The sequence below is a fragment of the Tupaia chinensis genome, unplaced genomic scaffold (assembly GCF_000334495.1).
Source record: "Tupaia chinensis unplaced genomic scaffold, TupChi_1.0 Scaffold000309_1, whole genome shotgun sequence".
Classification (NCBI taxonomy): Eukaryota; Metazoa; Chordata; class Mammalia; order Scandentia; family Tupaiidae; genus Tupaia; species Tupaia belangeri.
In genome coordinates, this window is record NW_006159800.1 from 688,422 (window position 1) to 708,240 (window position 19,819).

A 19,819-nucleotide genomic window follows, 5' to 3' on the forward strand; every position below is an offset into this window, starting at 1 on the left:
GATGACATATCAGGAACTGCAAGGAGAGCCAACAGCGGGTCAACTGCTCCATACTTGATAACCAGGTCCCAGAAAACTGAACCATCCCCTGCGATGTTCCCTAGAGCCCACACAGCTTGTTCACTGATGTGCGTGTGGGGAGAGGTCAAAAGAGAAATGAACACGGATAGCACCTCCGTCCACCACAGCATTGGTCAGTTCTGACGTCCCAGAAGCAATGTTAGTGACTGCCCATGCAGATTCAAACTGGATGGGACTATAATCAACCCAGCCTGGATGATGCTGTCTACGGGGGGGTTGTTTTTCCCTAGAAAGTAGCTTCCTAACAGCTTGAGTAGCCTGGAGCTGGCTTTCCAAATTGTTGCCATTAATGCCTTTGACAATGTCACCAACGGGCCAATTTACAGTGCCCTGGTTGTTGCGTTTTTCCTGCAGTGGAGAAGTAGCGTCATCGGGAAATGAGCTTACATTTCTCCTTTTCAGCATCTGGTCATCCTTCTGAGCTTTCCTCAGCTCCACATTAACTTCTATTCTTTGCTGCCTCATTTTTGTACTGGCTTTTCCCTTGTTCTTGAATCTGTTAAGACGGGCAACTGGTGAATTAGCATTCCCATTGGTGGACACGGTTATGAGACAAAGGGAGAAAGCTGCATAGACAGCTCAGACTCCCCTGAGAGGTAGCGTGGGGCTCACAAGCTGGGGATCCACTGCCCTCGAAGCATCCACCATGGCTCAGCCTTAAAAATGTGTGCCTAATCATTAATTTTTAAGGTTGACTTGTGGTATATTCTTTTTAAAAAGAGTTATTTTATTTAACTTTATTTATTCATTTATTTTAATTTGACCAGAGAGGGTTAGAGAGAAAGAGAGAGAGAGAAAGAGAGAGAGAGAGAAAGCAAGCAAGCCACCAGGTCCCAGACTCAAACCACAGTTGACCATGTGGGATTCCAGGGCTCTTACCTACCACACTACCTGCCAGCCCCTGACTTGTGGGAGATTCTTAAGGCCAACATTTGATGAAACTTAATACGTACTAGTTGCAAAGTGAAAAAATAGATAAGGGATTTGCAACCTTAGATACCACAAATATCCTAATAAAATAGATATAATCAGTAAGAACTAAGCATTTATCAAAGTACTGAAAACTACTCCTAGGTTACTGGGATAGAGTTTGGGTTAGGTCAATCAAAGCAAGTGAAGGATTCAATTAGCGATAGGACTATACTACATATTGAGCCTCTCCTTGCCTTTTAGTGCAGAAGGGATGCGGTGTGTGCTCCTTGACATGTATGCTTTTCTTTTTCTGAAAACTCCTGGAAAAGCGCTTGCATGCCCTGCTTAGATGATAGCATTCACAAATCTTTCTTGACCAGTACTTAAGTGTGCATATGGGAGATGTGCCCAGATGAGTTCAAATAGAAAAGAATGTAAGTACGATGCTTTCTCAGCATAAGAGAAACTTTTTTTCCAGTTGTTTTTATCAAGCTGTCATGCATGATTTTTGTATTCCCTCTTAGGTTCTGATTTGGTTGATTATTTGGTAAACATATTAATACTTTGCTAATAGAACCTAGATTTATACATGTCTAATGAGCTACATGGAATGTTTGTCCACTAGCAGCCTTATTCCATTAATATAACTATTCTTTCACTCCCTCACTGAAAGAAAATGCTTTAAAATCCATATATATGGAAAGCACTGGCTGGGGTATCACAAATAAATCTGAATGGTCTCTACCTTCCACCTATTTAGAGTTTGAAAGTGTGATGCATGGGGACCAACAGGTGGCGTAGTGATTAAGGTGCTGGACTCCCACATCGCTGATCATGGCTCAAGTTCTAGATCTGGCAGCTTGAAAATCATGCCAGACATGCGTGCATGCATACCTAAAAATCCCAGGAGAAGAATAAAGTGGATTTCTCACTTTCCCTCTCTGGAAACACATGCGCCCTATAACAGCAATGACAACAATAACAAATGTGATGTACATGATTACTAGTGAGTACAATATTTGTGGCCTGTTAAGAAAGAAGCTACAGCTAGAGGTGAGCAGCAGGCAAGTGAACAAAGCTTCATCTTCATTTACAGTTACTCCTCATGTCAGCAGTGGCATTAGGTTCCCATAGGTGCCCCCAAATGGAACTGTCTAGTTGCAAGAAAACAAGCTTGGGATTTTCACTGATTCCACATTATGGAGTGGTATAATTATTTCATTATATGTAACAATAAAGTGCACAGTAAATATAATATGCTTCAATAAACCCTAAACTATGGTCCACTTCCCGTAGAAAGACTATCTTTCACAAAACTGGTCACTGATGCCAAAAAGGTTGAAGACTGCTGAAATAAAGTGTCAAAAATTATTTTCTAGAAAATTACAGAAGGTAATTTGGTGCCTCAGAAAAGGGAAAGAAAGGTATTGAATGAAGAACTGGTGGTGAAAGAAACTTCATGAAGGAGGTCAGTAGTAGTAGTGTGAATCTTGAAATATGAGTTGTTTTTAACAGGTAGGCAGTTAAAGTGTTCTGTTCAGAAAGAGAATAAATATTAAGGTACTGTAAATCAATGTCTGGGGACCTGAACATTTTAAATTATTTTCATCCCATAGTTCTTTATGCCAAAGATATATTTCTAATATGGTAGAGGGGGGCCCACTTGACCCTCAGTGGCACTGCAACCTCTGGAAATAATTTTTGTTGTCACAGCAGGGTGGTGGGTATAGGGCTGCTACTTTTATATAGCAAATAGGTGCTAGGGACACCACTAATCCTCCTACAGTGTACAAAGATGCTCCTGTTCCCAGACAATGTCTAGTTCAATATGTTGAGAGTGGCAAAATTCAGCAATCCTCATTCAAAATGTGAAAAGTATGTAAATAGAGTTGGTGAACAATGAGAACTGTGGCCACAGAAGGTAAACAGACAGGATGCTATGGCTGGCTTTATACTATGCTGATAAGCTTGGTAATTATAGGCAAAGATAAACATGAAAGATCTTTTCTTCTCTTCTCTTCTCTTCTCTTCTCTTCTCTTCTCTTCTCTTCTCTTCTTTTTCTTTCTTTTTTTTTTTTTTTTTTTTTTTCTTTCTTCTTCTCTTCTCTCCCTTTCTTTCTTCCTCCTTATTCTTTCTTTAATTTCATTCTGGAGTCCAACAGGTTGCATGAAGGTTAAGGTATTGTGTTCTGTAAGAACAGCTAAGGAGCTCAAGTCCTGCCCAGTAGAAAATCACCAGGTGTGTGTGTGTGTGTGTGTGTGTGTGTGTGTGTGTGTGTATGCGTGTGCACGCCCAATATCCTGATAGGAGACTGGAGGTGAAGGGACTGAAGCAAGGCCATCCCTGTTAGAGATGATTTCTCACTTCCCTTCTCTCTTGTCTCTTTCTAGTAAGTATATGTGCCTTATAGCAAAAGCAAAAAGAACAAAAGCAGAAACAAAAACGAAACATCATTCTGATCTAGAACAGCTGTTTTAAGAGTAAAAATCAAAAGTCTAGGCAGAAAAACCTATCAATATTTGGTAATTTCTTCATATAATTCTGCTTTAAATAGATGGTGTGACTTTAGCAATGCAATTTAGCCAATCTATGCCTAATTTCCTTATTTGTAAAATAAAAAGTTTTAAGATGGATAATCCAATAATTGTCTTTCAAGTATAAAATCTCTAAAATAATATTTTTATGGGAAAATATATATGGTGAAGCCCTTTTTTCTATTGACATGTTTAATCTTAGTCACATGAGAGTGTGGACAGGTGAACATGTGCACACACACATCATTTGCCTTGCAACCTCCTTAACTTTAAAGACACAGGTTATAAAACTAGATTGCTATAGGTGGATTCATGAAGGCTGCTGTACCCTGGTATGTGCTCCTTACAAAATCTCTAAAGCACTCACTAATACTATTCTCAATCTCCTACTTAAAAATCAAGATAATAAATATAATAACCTTGAAAGTATCTTTCTGTAATACTAAGACAATTGTCTAGCATGGATAGGATCTAAAAGAATTTTTTGTTATGTTTCTAAGCCTTCATTACCTGTGATTAGAGAGAATTGTCCCATAAATTTATAATGGGTTTCATTATTCCAGTGATAAATGTCAGATGTTACTTGTCACTAAAATATGTTGTCCTGGTTTATATTGAAAAGAAGTTCACTTTTAAGACATTGTAAAGACTTACCTTTAGAGAAGTTTGCCTGTAGCATCTAATCAAAAGGAACACGTAATAAAGAATAAATTTATGACATGAAGATAAGTATAGGGTTAGGACCCAAAAAGAGCAGCAAAAACTTCAATATCCTGCACAATTTCCAGGATACAGTTTCAAACACTCAGATTGTCTGATAAAAGCTGCATGAGGCTATCTCTTAGAGTGTCCTTATCTGAGAGAAACATCAGGTCCCTAAACCAGATAACCTGACTGTAAGAAAAGTCAAAATTTTCTAACATTATCACCAGGTACAAGGACCAAAATATGTTTGCATAAACATTTATGTCACAAAGGAAGAATCAGGGGAAACAGATCACACACTCATTTTTCAAAAAAATCAATATTAATAAGGCATTGGCAGGATGTAATGTAAGGAATGTTAGAGAAAATCTTTTTCATTAAAAGGGAAGAATTACAAGAAAGAATAAGAAATCTAAGTTCCTAGAACTTAAAGCTTGGGATGACTTTGTTTGTTGAGTTGTTTTTTTTTTTTTTTGAGAGGTTTTTGCTATAGGGCTCATGTGCTCACCAGAAAGACAGAGACAGAGAGACAAAAAGAGAGAAATCATCCCCCAGGGGGGATGGCCATGCCACAATCCCTTCTCCTCTATTCTGTTCTCGGAATCTTGGGCACATATGCACACGTGCCCAGCATGAGTTTAAGCTGCTGGGTCCGGGATTCAAACCATGGTCCACAACGTGGGAGTCCAACGACATAGCTATTACACTAACTGCTGGTCCCAACTTTGTCAAGTTTTTCAGATGCAGGGACCTGTGATTATATGATGAAATTCATGCAGCTTTGTTGTCATCTTGTCTATCTGATGTGGGGAAACTTGATTTTTATGTGTGCCTTTGAAAGTGGAAATGGAACACAGAGTTTTGAGGAAATAGCAGAGGAGTTTCAATTAAGCACAAGATGAGCAAAGATGACAGCTATGTCTTTGAAACAAGTTTTGAAATTCTTACAAAGTTCATCTAATATATACTCTTTGCTTAACTCCAACTACATCCACTCAGTAGCAGGGGAAATCAACAGAAAATAATGGCACTCAGGGGCAGGGAAAGCAAGGGACAGACTCAACCACTTGATGTAAATACCAAGTGTCACAGGTAGGGAAGAGATAGAGCAATGCAGTTCCCATCAGCAGGCAGAGTCTTGTTACTAAGCTTGTTACTTTTTCTCAATATGGCATTAAAGCATCAAAGAAAGACAAGCTTGTAAAGATAGTACTATTTCATGGTAGTATTTCTTTACTGCTCTGGATTTATTTCTTCACAAGCAAGTTAACATAGGATCGAAATATAAGAACATAAATACTGTTTAGGAGAAAATATGAAACATAGCACAAATGTATCAACATTTAATATTAATTGAGAAAGAACATGAGATCTGTTATTCTTTCTCAGAGAGACAGAAAGAACAGTGATTGGATATAAAAATAAGAAAAAATAAAAATAGGGACCAGCAATTGGTGTAATGGCTATGTAGCTGGACTCCCATGTAGTCGACCATGGTTCTAGTCCTGGACTCAGTGACTTAAACTCATGCCGGGCACATGTACGTGCATGCCCAAGATCCTGAAAGGAGAATGGAAGAGAAGGGATTGCGATCTCTTCGGGGGGGGGGGGGTTTGATTTCTTGCTTTCTGTCTCTTTGTCTTTCTCTGTCTTTCTGGTGAGCACACACACCCTATAGCAAACACCTCTCAAAAAAAAAAAAAAGAAAAAGAAAAAGAAAAAAAAGAAATAAAAATTAAAATAGAAATGAATATAAAAAATTAATAGATTTTGAATCTCATCAAAATCCAAAATTTTGAGCTGTAAAAAACCATGTTAAGAGTATTTTAAAAAGCAAGTATAAGGGGATCAGCAATTAGTGTAATGGCTATGTCACTGAACTCCCATGTAGTTGACCGTGGTTCGAGTCCCTGTCAGTGACTTAAACTTACGCTGGGCACATGTGCATGTGTTCCTAAGATCCCAAGAGGAGAATGGAAGAGAAGGTTTTGCAATGTGGCAATCCCCACTGGGGGGTGGTGGTGGTGGTGATTTCTTGCTTTCTGTCTCTTTGTCTTTCTGGTGAGTGCATGCGTCCTATAGCAAAAACCTCTCCAAAAAAAAGAAAAAAAAAAAAAAAGGAAAGTATAGGGACCAGCAGATTGTGTAATGATTATGTCATTGGACTCCCACGTAGTCAATGTAAGTTCATGCCCAGACCTGGTGGCTTAAACCTCACTCTGGGAGCAAGTGTGTGCATGCTCAAAATCCCAAGAGGAGAATGGAGGACAAAGGGTTTTGGTGTGACCATTCCCCCTGGGAGGGGTTGATTCCTCACTGTCTATCTCTCTGTTTCTTTTCTTTTTTTTTGGAATGATTTTTGCCATAGGGCATGTGCGCTCACCAGAAAGATGGAGACAGAGAGACAGAAAGCAAGAAATCACCCCCCTGGGGGGATGGCTACGCTGCAATTCCTTCTCCTCTAGTCTCCTCTCAGGATCCTGGGCATGCATGGATACATGCACGGATACGTGCCCGGCGTGAATTTAAATCACACTGTCGACTACATAGGAGTCCAGCGACATAGCCATTACGCTAACTGCTGGTCCTTGTCTCTGTTTCTCTGGCAAGTGCACATGCCTTATAGCTAAAATCTCTCTCGGGGGGGGGGGAGTAAAAAAGCAAGTAAAAACAAGTGTAGACCAAAATAAAAATATCTACACACCACATATTTGACAAAGGACTAATCTTTGGAATATAAATGAAATAAATAAATAAACAAAAAACCAAAACCTTAATATAAAAAATAAAAATTCTACTAGAAAATTATGAAAGATCTTCAACAGCTATTTTGGGAGCAAATAAGTACATGAAAAAATGTTTGATATTATTATATTATTAGTCATTACAGAAATACAAATGACAATTATTAGATAGTACTATACTCATGTTATATTGACTAAAATACAAATAACGACCATTCCAGGGCTACCTGCAATTCTTGTTTGTCCTTACAAATGGAATTTCTCCTCACAAATTGGTGTTCTACATTTCCTGTGAAGAATCTAATTAAATAACTGATGTGTGTATGTATGTTTGTGTGTGTGTGTGTGTGTGTGTGTGTGTGTGTGATGATGTCATCAAATACTGGCAAGTATGTGTAGAAACTGGATTATTCACACACTGTTGGTGAGGATGTAAAATAGTTCAGTCTCTCAGAGAATACGTTTTGTATTTTCTTGAAAAACTAAATATGTAGAGCTGTACCCTTAGCCTAGTAGTTAAGGAAGTTGGATCCCACAACTGTCAAAGTTTGAATCCCTGCCTGACAGCTTTAAAAACACACTGGGTGCATGTGCATGCAGCTTCCAAATCCTGACAGTATGGAGAAATTGAAGAGAAGAGAGTATGGCATACCTATGCCTCATCCAGGAGAGGGGAAAGCTTTTTCCCTTTTCTTTCTTGGTCTTTCTCTGTCTCTCTGTCTCTTCTGGGTAATTGTATGTGCCTGTGGCAGTAAAATAAATAGATAGATAGATAATTATCATATGATACAACAGTGTACTCTTGGGTGTCTGCAGATAAATGAAATTTAGTTTTTATGTTCAGATAAAAATCTGTATGAATGTTCCTAGCAGATTTATTCATAATACACAAAAACTTGATATGACACAGATGTTCTTTAATGGATGAGTGGTTAAACAAACTGCAGCACAACCATGCCACAAAATAATACTCATAAATAAAAAGAAACAAATTATTGATGGTCTTAATAACTTAAATAAACCTCCAGGGAATTATGCTGAGCAAAAAAGCCAATCCCAAAATGTACATACTGTATAATTCCAGTTATATAACATTCTTGAAATTACAAAATTGTAGAAATGTGTCTTTGAAACATGGGTTAATGGTGCCAGGAACTAAGGAGAGAAGGAGTGGAAGAGAAGGGGGGGTATGGCCATCACAGAATACATGAAGGCTCTTTCTGGTTGTGGAGCAGTTCTGTTTTGTGACTGCCTAACATCAATTTCTTTATCAAGATATGGCACAAAAGCTAACAAAATGCTACCACTGAGAAAACTGCTTAAATAGAACACAGAGTCTCTGACTTACTTACCATTGTATGCTAATGGATAATTACCTTGGCATCAAAGATATGATAGAGCCCACCAGTGGCATGATGGTTAAGGTGGCTAGATTCCATATGGCCACCTTCTGTAGTTCAAATTTTGGACTGGCAGCTTGAGAAACATCCCAAGTGCAGGTGCATGTGCACCCCAAATCCCAAAAGGAAAAGAAGATATTGTGATGTGATTATCCCCCAGGAGGGGGGTGCTTTCTCACTTTTCCTCTTCCTCTCTCTCTTCCTGTCTCTCTCTGGCCAGTACATGAACCTTCTGACAATTTTTTAAGGTATAAAATAATGATAACAATGCAGGAAGGAGTGAAAAATGAGGACTCTAGTCCTCTCATTCTTTGAGTGCACACTGAGATGGAAGCAAGATAAAAATACAACTAAGGTGAAATATGGATGATAGTAATATACAGTTCTATGAAGTCACCAAGGTAATGCAGTGTCGAGATAGCACAGCAGAGCCAAGGGACAAGCTACAGCACATTACTCGCAAACCAAGCAACTCTGGAAAAGTTGTACAGACTCTGGAATTTAGTTTCTTTATGTTAAGTTGCTCTTCAATTACCTGGGTAATACAAACCAAAAACATGAGTCTTACACACCTGCATTTTCGTTAGCAGTTAAGATCTTTTTTTAACCTTCATACTTTCCTAATATTTAAAGAGATGTTACTACTCAGTAAGCAATAAGATGTCAGGGCAGCCTGAGATATAATCTGAGACCAATGTCCCAAGTTATGTAAGCATTTGGTTGCTTAACGCCAATCCAGTAACATATCTCCATAATTCCAAACATTCAGGTAAAAAGTTCAAAAAAAAATGAGTGTTTTATGATAAATTTTCAAATATTAATTTACTCATAGAATGTTGAATTCTAAGGAAATTTGGAGATTCAGCTATTTTAAATTTTTAAGTGTATGGAGATTGGAGTCCAGAGAAGGTGTGGACTGGCTCAGTATCACACATATTCATTCAATGGCCAGGTAGGATCCAGTGGGGCATTCTCATGCCAGTCAGGAAACTCTGCCATCCTATACCTGCAGCACCTGGAAGGTATTCCTGTTCATATCACACAGAAAAGAAGACAGGGAGCATGGAGAATCACACACTAGTTCTTACATTCTTCTCCCCATATTTGGCATCCCTTATTCTGCTCCTGTTCTGTGGAATATAGAAAATTGCAATACCATAACTAACTCAAAGGGATAAGTCATCTCAACTCCCACATGTTCTACCCTCAATGGGCTCCGAAATACCACTGGCAAAGATAGTGATGGCAAAAGGTAATGAAATGTTACTAGAAAAGATAGTGATGGTCAGTCATAATTGAATTTAATCTTCTTTACTGATCTGTTACTCAACTGACCTGCTCTGTCATAGAGTTTCTTACTCTCAGCACTGTTATTTGGGGCTGAAAAAGTCTTTATCTTGGGTGCCGTTCTTAATATTGGAGCACATTGATGGCATTGCTGGCCTGGGCCCAGTAGGTGCCAGTTACACTACCTACCAGTCACGGCTGTCACAACTACCTCCAACATTGCCAGGTCCTTCACGCAGTCAAATCCACTGAGGGCCCCTGGTCTTTATGTTTGGAATCCCCTAGCACCTTTCTGTTCTCTTCATTGCCATTTGAAAGCTTTCCTTCCGAAGGGCAACTTGAAATCCCACCTTCTCTAAGTAGATAGAGCTTTCCTGTTTCCTTATTTATATTATTACAAAATGAGAAAATTTCAATTTGTAATATATTTTCCACTTTACAAGTTGTTTTCATCTAGTCTATTGATGATGATATAATAATTTTATGAGATTTAAAGTAGAGGGATATAAACCTCCTTTTACTAATCAAGAAACCAAAATCCTAGAGAGGTTGGGAGACTGTATTCGTGTTTCACAGACTGAGTGAAAAATCATGCTTTGTAACCTGGTACCAAAACATTATGCACAATATTAAGATGCTTTGCTGATTCAATGGGCTTTCTTTGTTCTTCTAGTATATTCCTTACCTTAGCCTTATTTTCAGTGAATTTTTTAATGCATATTTATCCTGCCTCCATTACAGAGGGAAGAATATCTGAATTCCCTTAGCACCTTTTGCTTTTCATATAAAAATTTTCATGTAATATTAAAAAGTGATGTAGTGCTACTCAATCTCTAGAAAAAAATGAAACAATATAAAGCAAACAAAAGCACATTCTCAGGAATTCTATGAGAATACTATTTGAATCTGTTATTATTGACTGTGTCTATATTGCTGCATTTCTACATCTTATCATGGGCTGAGCGTGTTCTGCTGACTGTGAGAGTCTTTCCTGGGCATCCTTAACATCTGTGAGCACAGAGGTTGTGTTTCTTGCTGTGCCCCGGGATTATGTCAACAGGCATATGTCCCACCTGTCTCTGGGATGGAGTAACTAACAAAGCCAACATGTTCCTCTGACCTCAAAATCAAAGCATATTGTCTGATATAGCATATGATAGAATATTTGAAATTAGAACTTTCCTGAAATAATACTTCATTGACAAATGCTATAATTATAATGTTCATTTTACAATAAACTGATATATTCAAAAATAGCTAGCAATACAATTTGCAAAGTGCAACTTTCCTTAGGGAGTTTACTTCCAGTCTTAGTTACCTGATCCAGATGATCTGATACTTCCAGATTACTTACACTCTCTGTCACTCAATTTTCCTTTTCTGTTAAATGGGAATTCTGTTTAGCAGGACTTTATAAGTTCATGCTGCATATGCTACCGAAATACAGTTAGAATCAATGAAGTAGAGAAAAGACTACTTTCACTCCTAAGGACACCCTTTCTATTTAGCTGGAACTAGTGAGTAATCTCAAAATATCTCTACTGTGTGAATTAATCCAAGATGCAGGGCTGCTTTACTGGGCTTTCAGAAGCCCTGGGATGGCCTTCAGTGATTCTCCTTCCTTTACACTTCATCATCAAATGTCTTTGAATTTGCTCACAAGGGAAAGTTCTGTGGGGCAAGGGAGATAATTAGCTTGTTCTCTCTGGCCCCTGTCACCCACCCAGTTTCCCTTTCTAATATTCCTCCAGGTGTGCCCCTGGCCTGTTGTCCAGGGCAGTGGAGCAGCCTGTCTAACACACTGTGCTGGCTGCTTCCAGCTCACAGGTGGCAGTAGAGGACTAGGCTGAAGCCAGTGGCCTCTAATGCTCCATTTTCACAAGCTGCACTGGAGCCCCAGGACAGCTACTGCTGTGGAGGGGTGTCCGAACACACTGATCTGGACGAGTGAGCCATGCTAACTAAAGGCTGGAGCCATATGCTGATGCTACCCAGCCTGGAGTTGTTCTAGATGCAAATAGCTTGTCTGGGCACAGTCAAAGGCAATGAAACAGGCTGAGTCAATTCTGCTTTTGTTTTTTTCAGCATTTTGTTTTTGCTTTTTTTTTTTGCTCTCTCTTTTTATTGATTTATTTTTAATATTGATTGCCCAAGGGGATATATGGTCACCAGAGAGAAGCAGAGAGAAAGAAAGAATCTCCCAACAGGGCATGGTAACTTCGCAATCGTTTTTCTTCCATTTCTCCTTCTTGTCAGTATTTTGGGCATGTACGCACATATGCCTGGTGTGTTTTATAGGTCACGAGGTGGGGACTTGAACTGTAGTTGACCATGTGGAATCTAGGCTCCCAAAGAACAGTACTTAACCATGGCTCTATGTTACTGGCCCTGTTTTCTCTATATTATTAGTTGTTTCACTTTTTATGTATAAATATTGAGTCATCAGAAAATTCATGACATATTTTTGTATAGAAAAACATAAAAAAAAACTTATCATGACTTTTCTGATGACCCAATAATTTGTAACTCTACTGTATTTACAGTAATCCTGCAGATAGTCTATTCCTTTAAGGGGATACGCTGGTAATAAATAAGGAAAAGAAAGAAGGAAAAGTAAGAGAAAGGAAAGGAGCAGAGAAGAAACTATTCATTTGCATAGTCCTTTATTCAAAAACACTTATTAAGCAAATAATACAGTTAGCAGGACAATTTTCATAAAACATTAACATTGAAGTTAAATTCAGTGGAGGTAGTGTATTATCTCAAAGTAAAGATCAAATAGGTTGTCAAGGAGTGGGGTGTGCATCGAACATGACAGAGTGGCCCACTGGCTCCCTGCCTTCCCACAGATGCTGCACCTGCTGGCCTGTAGCACCAAATAGCTCTCCAGGAACCTCATCCAATGCTCTCTCTTTTGCCTGTGAACAATAGCCTCTGTTCTCATGATGTGTTCCTCAGCACACAGTTCCAACAGATAGCTCACCCTAGAAAGTGAGTACTAAAAACAACTTCTTTGTGGAAAAATTTTTTTGAGAAAAAGTAATTTTTCTTTTTCAGATCTTTCTACCTCTTTTTATACAGTTAACAATTGTGTGACCACAGCAGATAGAATTCTTGATCCTAAAGTCTTACTCTGTGCTATTCTCATACTTTAAGAATTTTTCCAAAGTAGGCTATGTGTATTTATTTCCTAGCTTTTTGCCTTCTCTGAATCAGTTAGGTCACAAAAACTCAGACCTGCCCTGCAGTCTGGAGCCAGCCTCTGCTGAATTAGCCAATAAACCCATACACTGAGAAGCAAGAACAACAAATGTACGTCGTGGTAATTCTTAGATATTTTGACATTCTTTTTTTAATCAGCAATATTGTTGCAATGCAAACTGGTAAAATGTCCTTTACCAATTGAGAATTCAAGGTCTGTACCTTATTTATCCCTTTTTATAAAAGTCTGCCAGTGCGTTATTGTGCTGTTAAAAAGAAATACCTCAGACTGGTGATTTACAGCAAATAGAGATTTTGCTTTGAGCGCACTAGGCCAGTGAGTATCGCTGGGAAGTGGAAGCGTTGCCATGGTTGTTAGTGAGCCTGTTGGGTGCCTCTGTGGGACCAGGCCCTAAAGATAGCCACAATGGCTGAAAATGGTGATAATGAAAAAATGGCTGCTTTGGAGGCCAAAATTTGTCATCAGATTATTATTTTGGAGACTTCGATTTGCCACAGGAAAACTTTTTAAAGGAACAGATAAAACTGGATGAAGGCCGGATACTTTTGGAGATAATGGTAAAATTCAATATGATAAACTGTCTAACCACAGACGTTAATGTAATAGTAGAAACACTGAGGAAATCCAAGGCAGAACTCATGGAAATCAGTGAGATAAAACTAAAATCAGGAGGTCTCCAAACAAGTCCTTCTCTGAAGTGACTGACTGAGTATCAAAATGATGTTAAAAACAGATCTGTTTATATTAAAGGCTTCCCAACTGATGCAACCCTTGATATAAAAGAATGGTTAGAAGATAAAGGTGAAATACTAAATATTCAGATGAGAAGAATATTGCAGAAAACATTTAAGGGATCACTATTTGCTATGTTTGAAAACACTGTATCTGTAAAGAAGTTGGTAGAGACTCCTGGTCAGAAGTTTAAGACACAGAGACGTTAATACTTTTCAAGGAAGATTACTTTGAAAAAAAAATGCAAAAAGAAGATAGTGTAAAGTAGAAACAAAATTAAGAGCTAAACAGGAGCAGGAAAAAAAATAAAACAGAAGTTAGCAGAAGATGCTGAAATAAAATCTCTAGAAGAAAAGATTGGATTCTGGCTGAAATTTTTAGATGATCAGACCTGTAGAGAAGATTTGCACATATTTTTCTCAAATCATGGTGAAATAAAATGGATTAACTTTATCAGAGGAGCAAAAGAGGGTGCAATTCTAATTCTGTTTGAAGAAAAAGACAAGAAAACTCTAGAAAAAGCCCAAGGTGCAAATGATGGTAATCTACAATTAAGGAACAAAGCAGTCACTTGGGAAGTCCTAGAAGGAGTGGTAGAGAAAGCAGCACTGAAAAAAATATCATAGAAGATCAGCGAGAATCCCTAAACACACGGAAGTCAAAAGGTTACAAATTTAAAGGAAAAGGAAATAACGCTGCTCAGCCTGGGTCTGCTAAAGGAAAAGTACAGTTTCAGGGCAAGAAAACCAATTTGACAGCAATGATGACTTTGATGAATCTGAACCACCTCGCCCAGTGAAAAGAGCAAGGTGAAAGAACCTGCATTCAAACAACAGAAAACATAAAATGGAGGGGAGACCAGTAGTTTAGTGAACAATTTTTTAATTCATTTTAATTAGGTTTACGCTCCCTTTTGTCTTTGAAGCCTTTTAAAAAGAAAACTGAATTAGGTCCATTTCAATGTCCACCTGTAAGAACAGAAAAATTTTTGTTGTTTACCTTGCCTTTTTGTTTTGTTTTGTTACTCTCATGAAAAATTTTTTTAAATGTATAGTTGTTTGTGTTATTCATATGATTCAAATATCAACAGGATGGCTCTTTCACTAAATTGCTTTTGTAATATGAGAAAATATACACTATATAAAAGAACAAAAACAAACAAAAAGAATAGAGATTTCTTTGTTTCACAATTTTGATGGCTGGAAAGTCCAAGAGCATGGGGCTGGCAACTAGTTGCCTTCAGTGCTATGTCACAATCTGGCTGACAGAAGCGGGAAGGTCCACAGCTTAGTGCAGAGCGAGGGAGAACTGCAAACAGCCGTCTTACTTTTCTAGCAGCTCACTCTTATGGGAATTACCTATTCTCTTGACGTTGAAAACTCCCTCTTTCACATAAGATATTAATCTATCAATAAGGATGATGCTTCTAGGCCCCATGTCATAAAGGTCCCAGTATCTGTCAACACCATTACACTGGGAACCAAGCTCCCAGTACAGAAACTTTTAGGAGACAAACTATAACTACATCTATCGATGAATTAAGAAAAATCGTTATGCTCTTACTGTGATTGATATAAACGTGATTGACATATGTCCTATCTCTTTAAGATCTCAATGTTCAGGCAGAAGTGGTAAGACCTAAACACATATAGCTAAGTGACGAGGAAAAATGTGAGGTGTCATGAGACTGTTTGTGGAAAATTTTTATAATGGGACTGAGATAGTACATCCTGCTTGAGGAAAAAACAAATGAGAGCTTTCATGATTGTATAAAAATTAACCTGGAGTGGAGCTTTGGAAGTACTTAGAATCCCAGCAATCAGATAAAAAGTGGATATAGACAAAGGATGAGAACAGGGATTCTGGAAAAAGAGAAGGGTTTCTATAAACAGATACTTTAACAACTTAAGGACAGGAATCATGAGAATTCCACTTGGGTTAATGAGTAGAATAAATGAAAGGTAATATCAAGAAAGAAGAGTAGAAAATTCATTGATAATCACAAAATCTTGAATTTTTTATTTCCCTTCACTAGGAAGGGAATGGGAAAATACAGGACAGTTCTCCAGTGAACTTTAGTCCCACCCAATTCTATATTCCTTTCTAGTATATAGCTCACAAAATACTGTAGAATGTGCTCGAAACACAATGTCTTGAGGTAAGGAAGGAATAGCTAGAACAGCCCAAGCTCTGCTCCTGCTGCCTACAGAAATGATGTCTTTCTATCTCCTATGCTTTATCTCATCTCACCACCAGATTATGAAGACCCTAAGGAAGGTTGTTTTAGGGGTTGCTCAGAAGTTCCACAAATAGAGCACACACAGACCAGACTATATTCATCCTAGGCAGCTTCCTTGGAGGATTTTGTCATAAATTCTAGGCCTATTGTCCCTTGTGTGTGAGTGTAAAATTGTGTCACTTAGCTTGCTTGGTGGGTGTTTTCTCTCATGCAAGTGGTAGAAGTTGTAGTCCAAGATGCAGTAAGCTGAAATAGTGAGCATTGCAAAAGGCACCTGCTTTGCAGAAGCCGGTTCGGGTTTCTGAGGATGTGAGTTAACTCATTGCTATATAGTAAAAGAGTTTTACATATGACATATTACGTTAGAGCAAAATTCTGTGTGGAAAGTAGAATAGGAATATAAATTTTAAGAGATAAAGATATATACGCTTTCTAGATGTTCAAGAAAAGCATGTACACAGATATTTTAAGTGGATAGTTATGGATAGCAAATCAGTATATTTAGAGTCTATTGGATGCATTTTAAAAAGCAATTTAATGGTTTTATTTTAAAATGTCAATTTTCAAGTGCTGGATGTTACAACCATGCAACTAATTAAAGTTGAAACATTTTAGGTGTGAACTTTAAATATATGCAGGAGTATAGCACTCATCAAAATTTTAGGAGGCAGTAGAACAAAAAAGATTTGAAAACTGCCAATTGTCCTCCCTCACAAAGGGAGGAAAAGATTTCCCTTGTCTAATAACTTTTGGAAATGCTTCGTGAACAATGTGCCCCTATTTGCCAGTGTATATTAGCTTTTTAAGGCTGTAGAAATTGGATCACAGTATTTCTTACTTTTTTTTTTTTCAAATAATGTTTATTAGAATCTAGTACGTGTAATTTTCTCTGAAATACAAACCAGGAAAACATTGCATGTGTGTGAGTAAAAAATTACTAAATTTGGTTATTCACATATAGATGAGTAACCAGGAGAGGAAAAAAAATCCCTCTATCTCCTATCATGCTTAATAATTCATTGTAGTCCTAGAAATATTGGCTGATAAAATTCTAGAGTTTTGAGAGTCTCATTAGGATGGGATTTATTAAGTCTAAGCGGAGAAGCCACATGATTCAGTGTCCAAAATTAAGATTAATTTGATCAGTAAAGGGAATGACAACCAGAATGACTGAGGCATGGAGGCAGGAAAAATTTTCTTGCAATAAATTAGGGGAGAAGTGATGATTTGAGATAAAAATGGTTTGGGTGGAAGAAGACATTAAGAATGATATTTGGGTCACTAATATTTCTAAAACTGGCCTGTAATATTTTTTCTCTACCTGGACTGTAATAATAGTCTTAAAAACTGAGAGCAGGCCAGCAGGTGGTATAGTGGTTAAGGTACTGGATTTCCACATGGTCAACCATGGCTCAAGTGTTGGACCCAGCAGCTTAAAACATGCTAGGCATGTGTGCATGAGTGCCCAAAATACCAAGAGGAGAATGAAGAGAATGAAGAAATTGTGGCATGGCCATTCTCCCTGGGTGGCGACTTCTCGTTTCTCTCTGTCTCTCTCTGTGTCTCTGCCAGCACACACACCCTATGGCAAAAATCTCTAAAAAAAATATAAATAACTGACATAATTCCATTTGTCCATAGCTCAAGTTCCAGTTATTGGTTGTCTAAAATATTTTCTACTTGATATCTCTGAAATTACATTTCAGAGAATTTTCTCCAATGAAGGAAATATAAATTATATGTACATGATTAACTATTAAGTAGTTTCTCAAGCTCTTTTAAAATGCATTTTAATTTTTTTTGAGAGAGATATTTTTGCTATAAGACAAGCACACTTGCCGGAGAGACAGAGACAGAAAGCAAGAAATCACTCCCTTGGGGTGGGAGGGAGATAGCCATGTTTCAATCCGTTCTCCTCCGTTCTCCTCTCAGGTTCTTGGGCACACATGCACGCATGCCCAGCATGAATTTAAGCCACCAGGTCTGTGACTTGAACTGTGGTCGACTACATGGGAGTCCAGTGACTTAGCCATTATGCCATCTGTTGGTCCAAGACATTAATTTTGTAAATAGAACTATAGAAGCATGTAGACAGGAAATTATTAAGTAAAGCAATAGAACAAGGTACACAAACCAACAGCAAGTGAAGAAAATCAAGGGAAGGGACCAGCAGTTAGCGTAATGGCTATGTCGCTGGACTCCCACATAGTTGACCACGTTTCGCGTTGCGGACCCGGTGGCTTAAACTCACGTCGGGCGCATGTGCGTGGGTGCCCAAGATCCCGAGAGGAGAAGGGATTGTGGCATGGCCATCCCCCTTGGGGGGTGATTTCTCACTTTCTATATCTCTGTCTCTCTGTCTGTCTGGCGAGCACACGTGCTCTATAGCAAAAACCTCTTCAAAAAAAAAAAAAGAAAGAAAGAAAGAAAATCAAGGGAACATAAGAACACTTATAAATATTTAATTAATACCATTAGATATATTCAAAATGTTACAGAGATTAGCAAAATAAAATTCTGAAAAAGTACAAAATTATTTTGCTCTGAAAAATCAATAGAGCATGAGAAAGAGTTTGGGGAGTTAAAATCATGCTTAGTTATATTAAAATTTACTAAGAAGTGTTCATCAACAAACTCCCATCTATCAGACATTGTTTTTCTCTCACCAGGCCTCTTTCTGTTCCTCACTCATCCAGTCTTTTTACTGCCCCTACTCCTAGTTCTACCTGTTGGTAGTAGAATGCTGGTCACATTTCTTGATTTCTTTATTCCCCACAAGTAGAACTTTTGCTTTGTCGCTATTAAAAGTCTGAACTTTTAACAGATTCTTAGACTGGTGGTTCATATCCATCACCTTGTTCAACTTTAGTGCCTGTTTTCCTGAGTAGCTTTTCAAGACCTTCTATCTACATTAAGAAACTCCATGAGTCTTCCCAGTTTAAACTTGGTCTTCAACATTTTTGCTTTTCTGATAAAGACTTCACAGAGAGGATAGGTAGATTAACAAGCCTTTTTTATGTATTTTCCACTGCTGTCTGGAATCAGTATATTGACCACATCGACTACTTCTTTCAAGTCATTTATTTGCACCTCCCAGGTCATAATGTCCATCATGTTCTTCCAGATTTGGAGGACCTGCTGATGCTGAGAAAAAGAGGTCTTCTGTAGCTGATTGTTGCATGTTTAGTAAAACCAATACAGAAGAAACAAAGCAAATAATCATTGATAGTTTTGACATCAACATAAGCTTCAATCATAATCTGCCACTTTTAACCATGGAACATATTTGTTCATGAGTGAAATCCATGCCATGGAAGTTAGGCAGTTTTTATCCTGAACATCCTCAGTAATAAGCTTGAATTTCCTTTATGGGTCTTCATCATTTAGCAGATTTGCAAGGCACACTCCCCACACATGACCTTCAAAGCCATCAGAGAAATTTTGGTTTTGTGAGTCCTGGTGATTAGTGTTTTCCCGATATTTTTTATGTTGAACACAGCAGGTGCTTTCACATTATATCAATCTTTTTTAGAAAACAGATCAACCACTTTCTTCTTGGCTCCCTTTTTGCCATCTTGTGTAAGGTGCCTATTCTTGCTAACTGCCATGGTGGTACTCAGAGAGCTAAAAAGGACACCTCTTGATTTTGACCCTCCTACTTTTCTTAAAGTGGCAAAGTAGCAATCTCATAGATTTCCTTCTGTTTTCTTACTTTCTCATTTTCTTTCTGTGCTGGTTGTTCAAGTTACTTCAACTTCATATTACCGTGTCTTTTCTTTTAGGTTTTTTTTTTTTTCTTCTTTTTGGCTTGCTTCAGCAGACATCTCAGACTCTTCAGGCTGTCAGAATTGAATCCACAGGCATCTTAATTACTTTTCCTTCCTGTAGACATTATGCTCACCCATCACATTGATCATATTATGCTGATTGACCTTGATGAGCAGAATGTAGAAATTATTCT

The 19,819-nt window shown here is 38.0% G+C and overlaps 1 protein-coding gene and 1 pseudogene across 1 annotated transcript in view; one reads left to right on the forward strand and one right to left on the reverse strand.

Annotated features, from left to right (window-relative positions):
- LOC102486998 (importin subunit alpha-1-like) overlaps window positions 1-13,235 on the reverse strand; it is an 18,898-nt gene extending 5,663 nt beyond the window's left edge. The window contains 4 exon segments of the mRNA XM_014588757.1: window positions 163-647; window positions 4,183-4,207; window positions 8,775-8,912; window positions 13,149-13,235. Of these exon segments, the coding sequence (XP_014444243.1) occupies window positions 163-647; window positions 4,183-4,207; window positions 8,775-8,912; window positions 13,149-13,235 (735 nt within the window).
- A 57-nt stretch (window positions 13,236-13,292) lies between these two features.
- Window positions 13,293-14,518, forward strand: LOC102487409 (lupus La protein homolog pseudogene; annotated as a pseudogene).
- The last annotated feature ends 5,301 nt before the right edge of the window (window positions 14,519-19,819 follow it).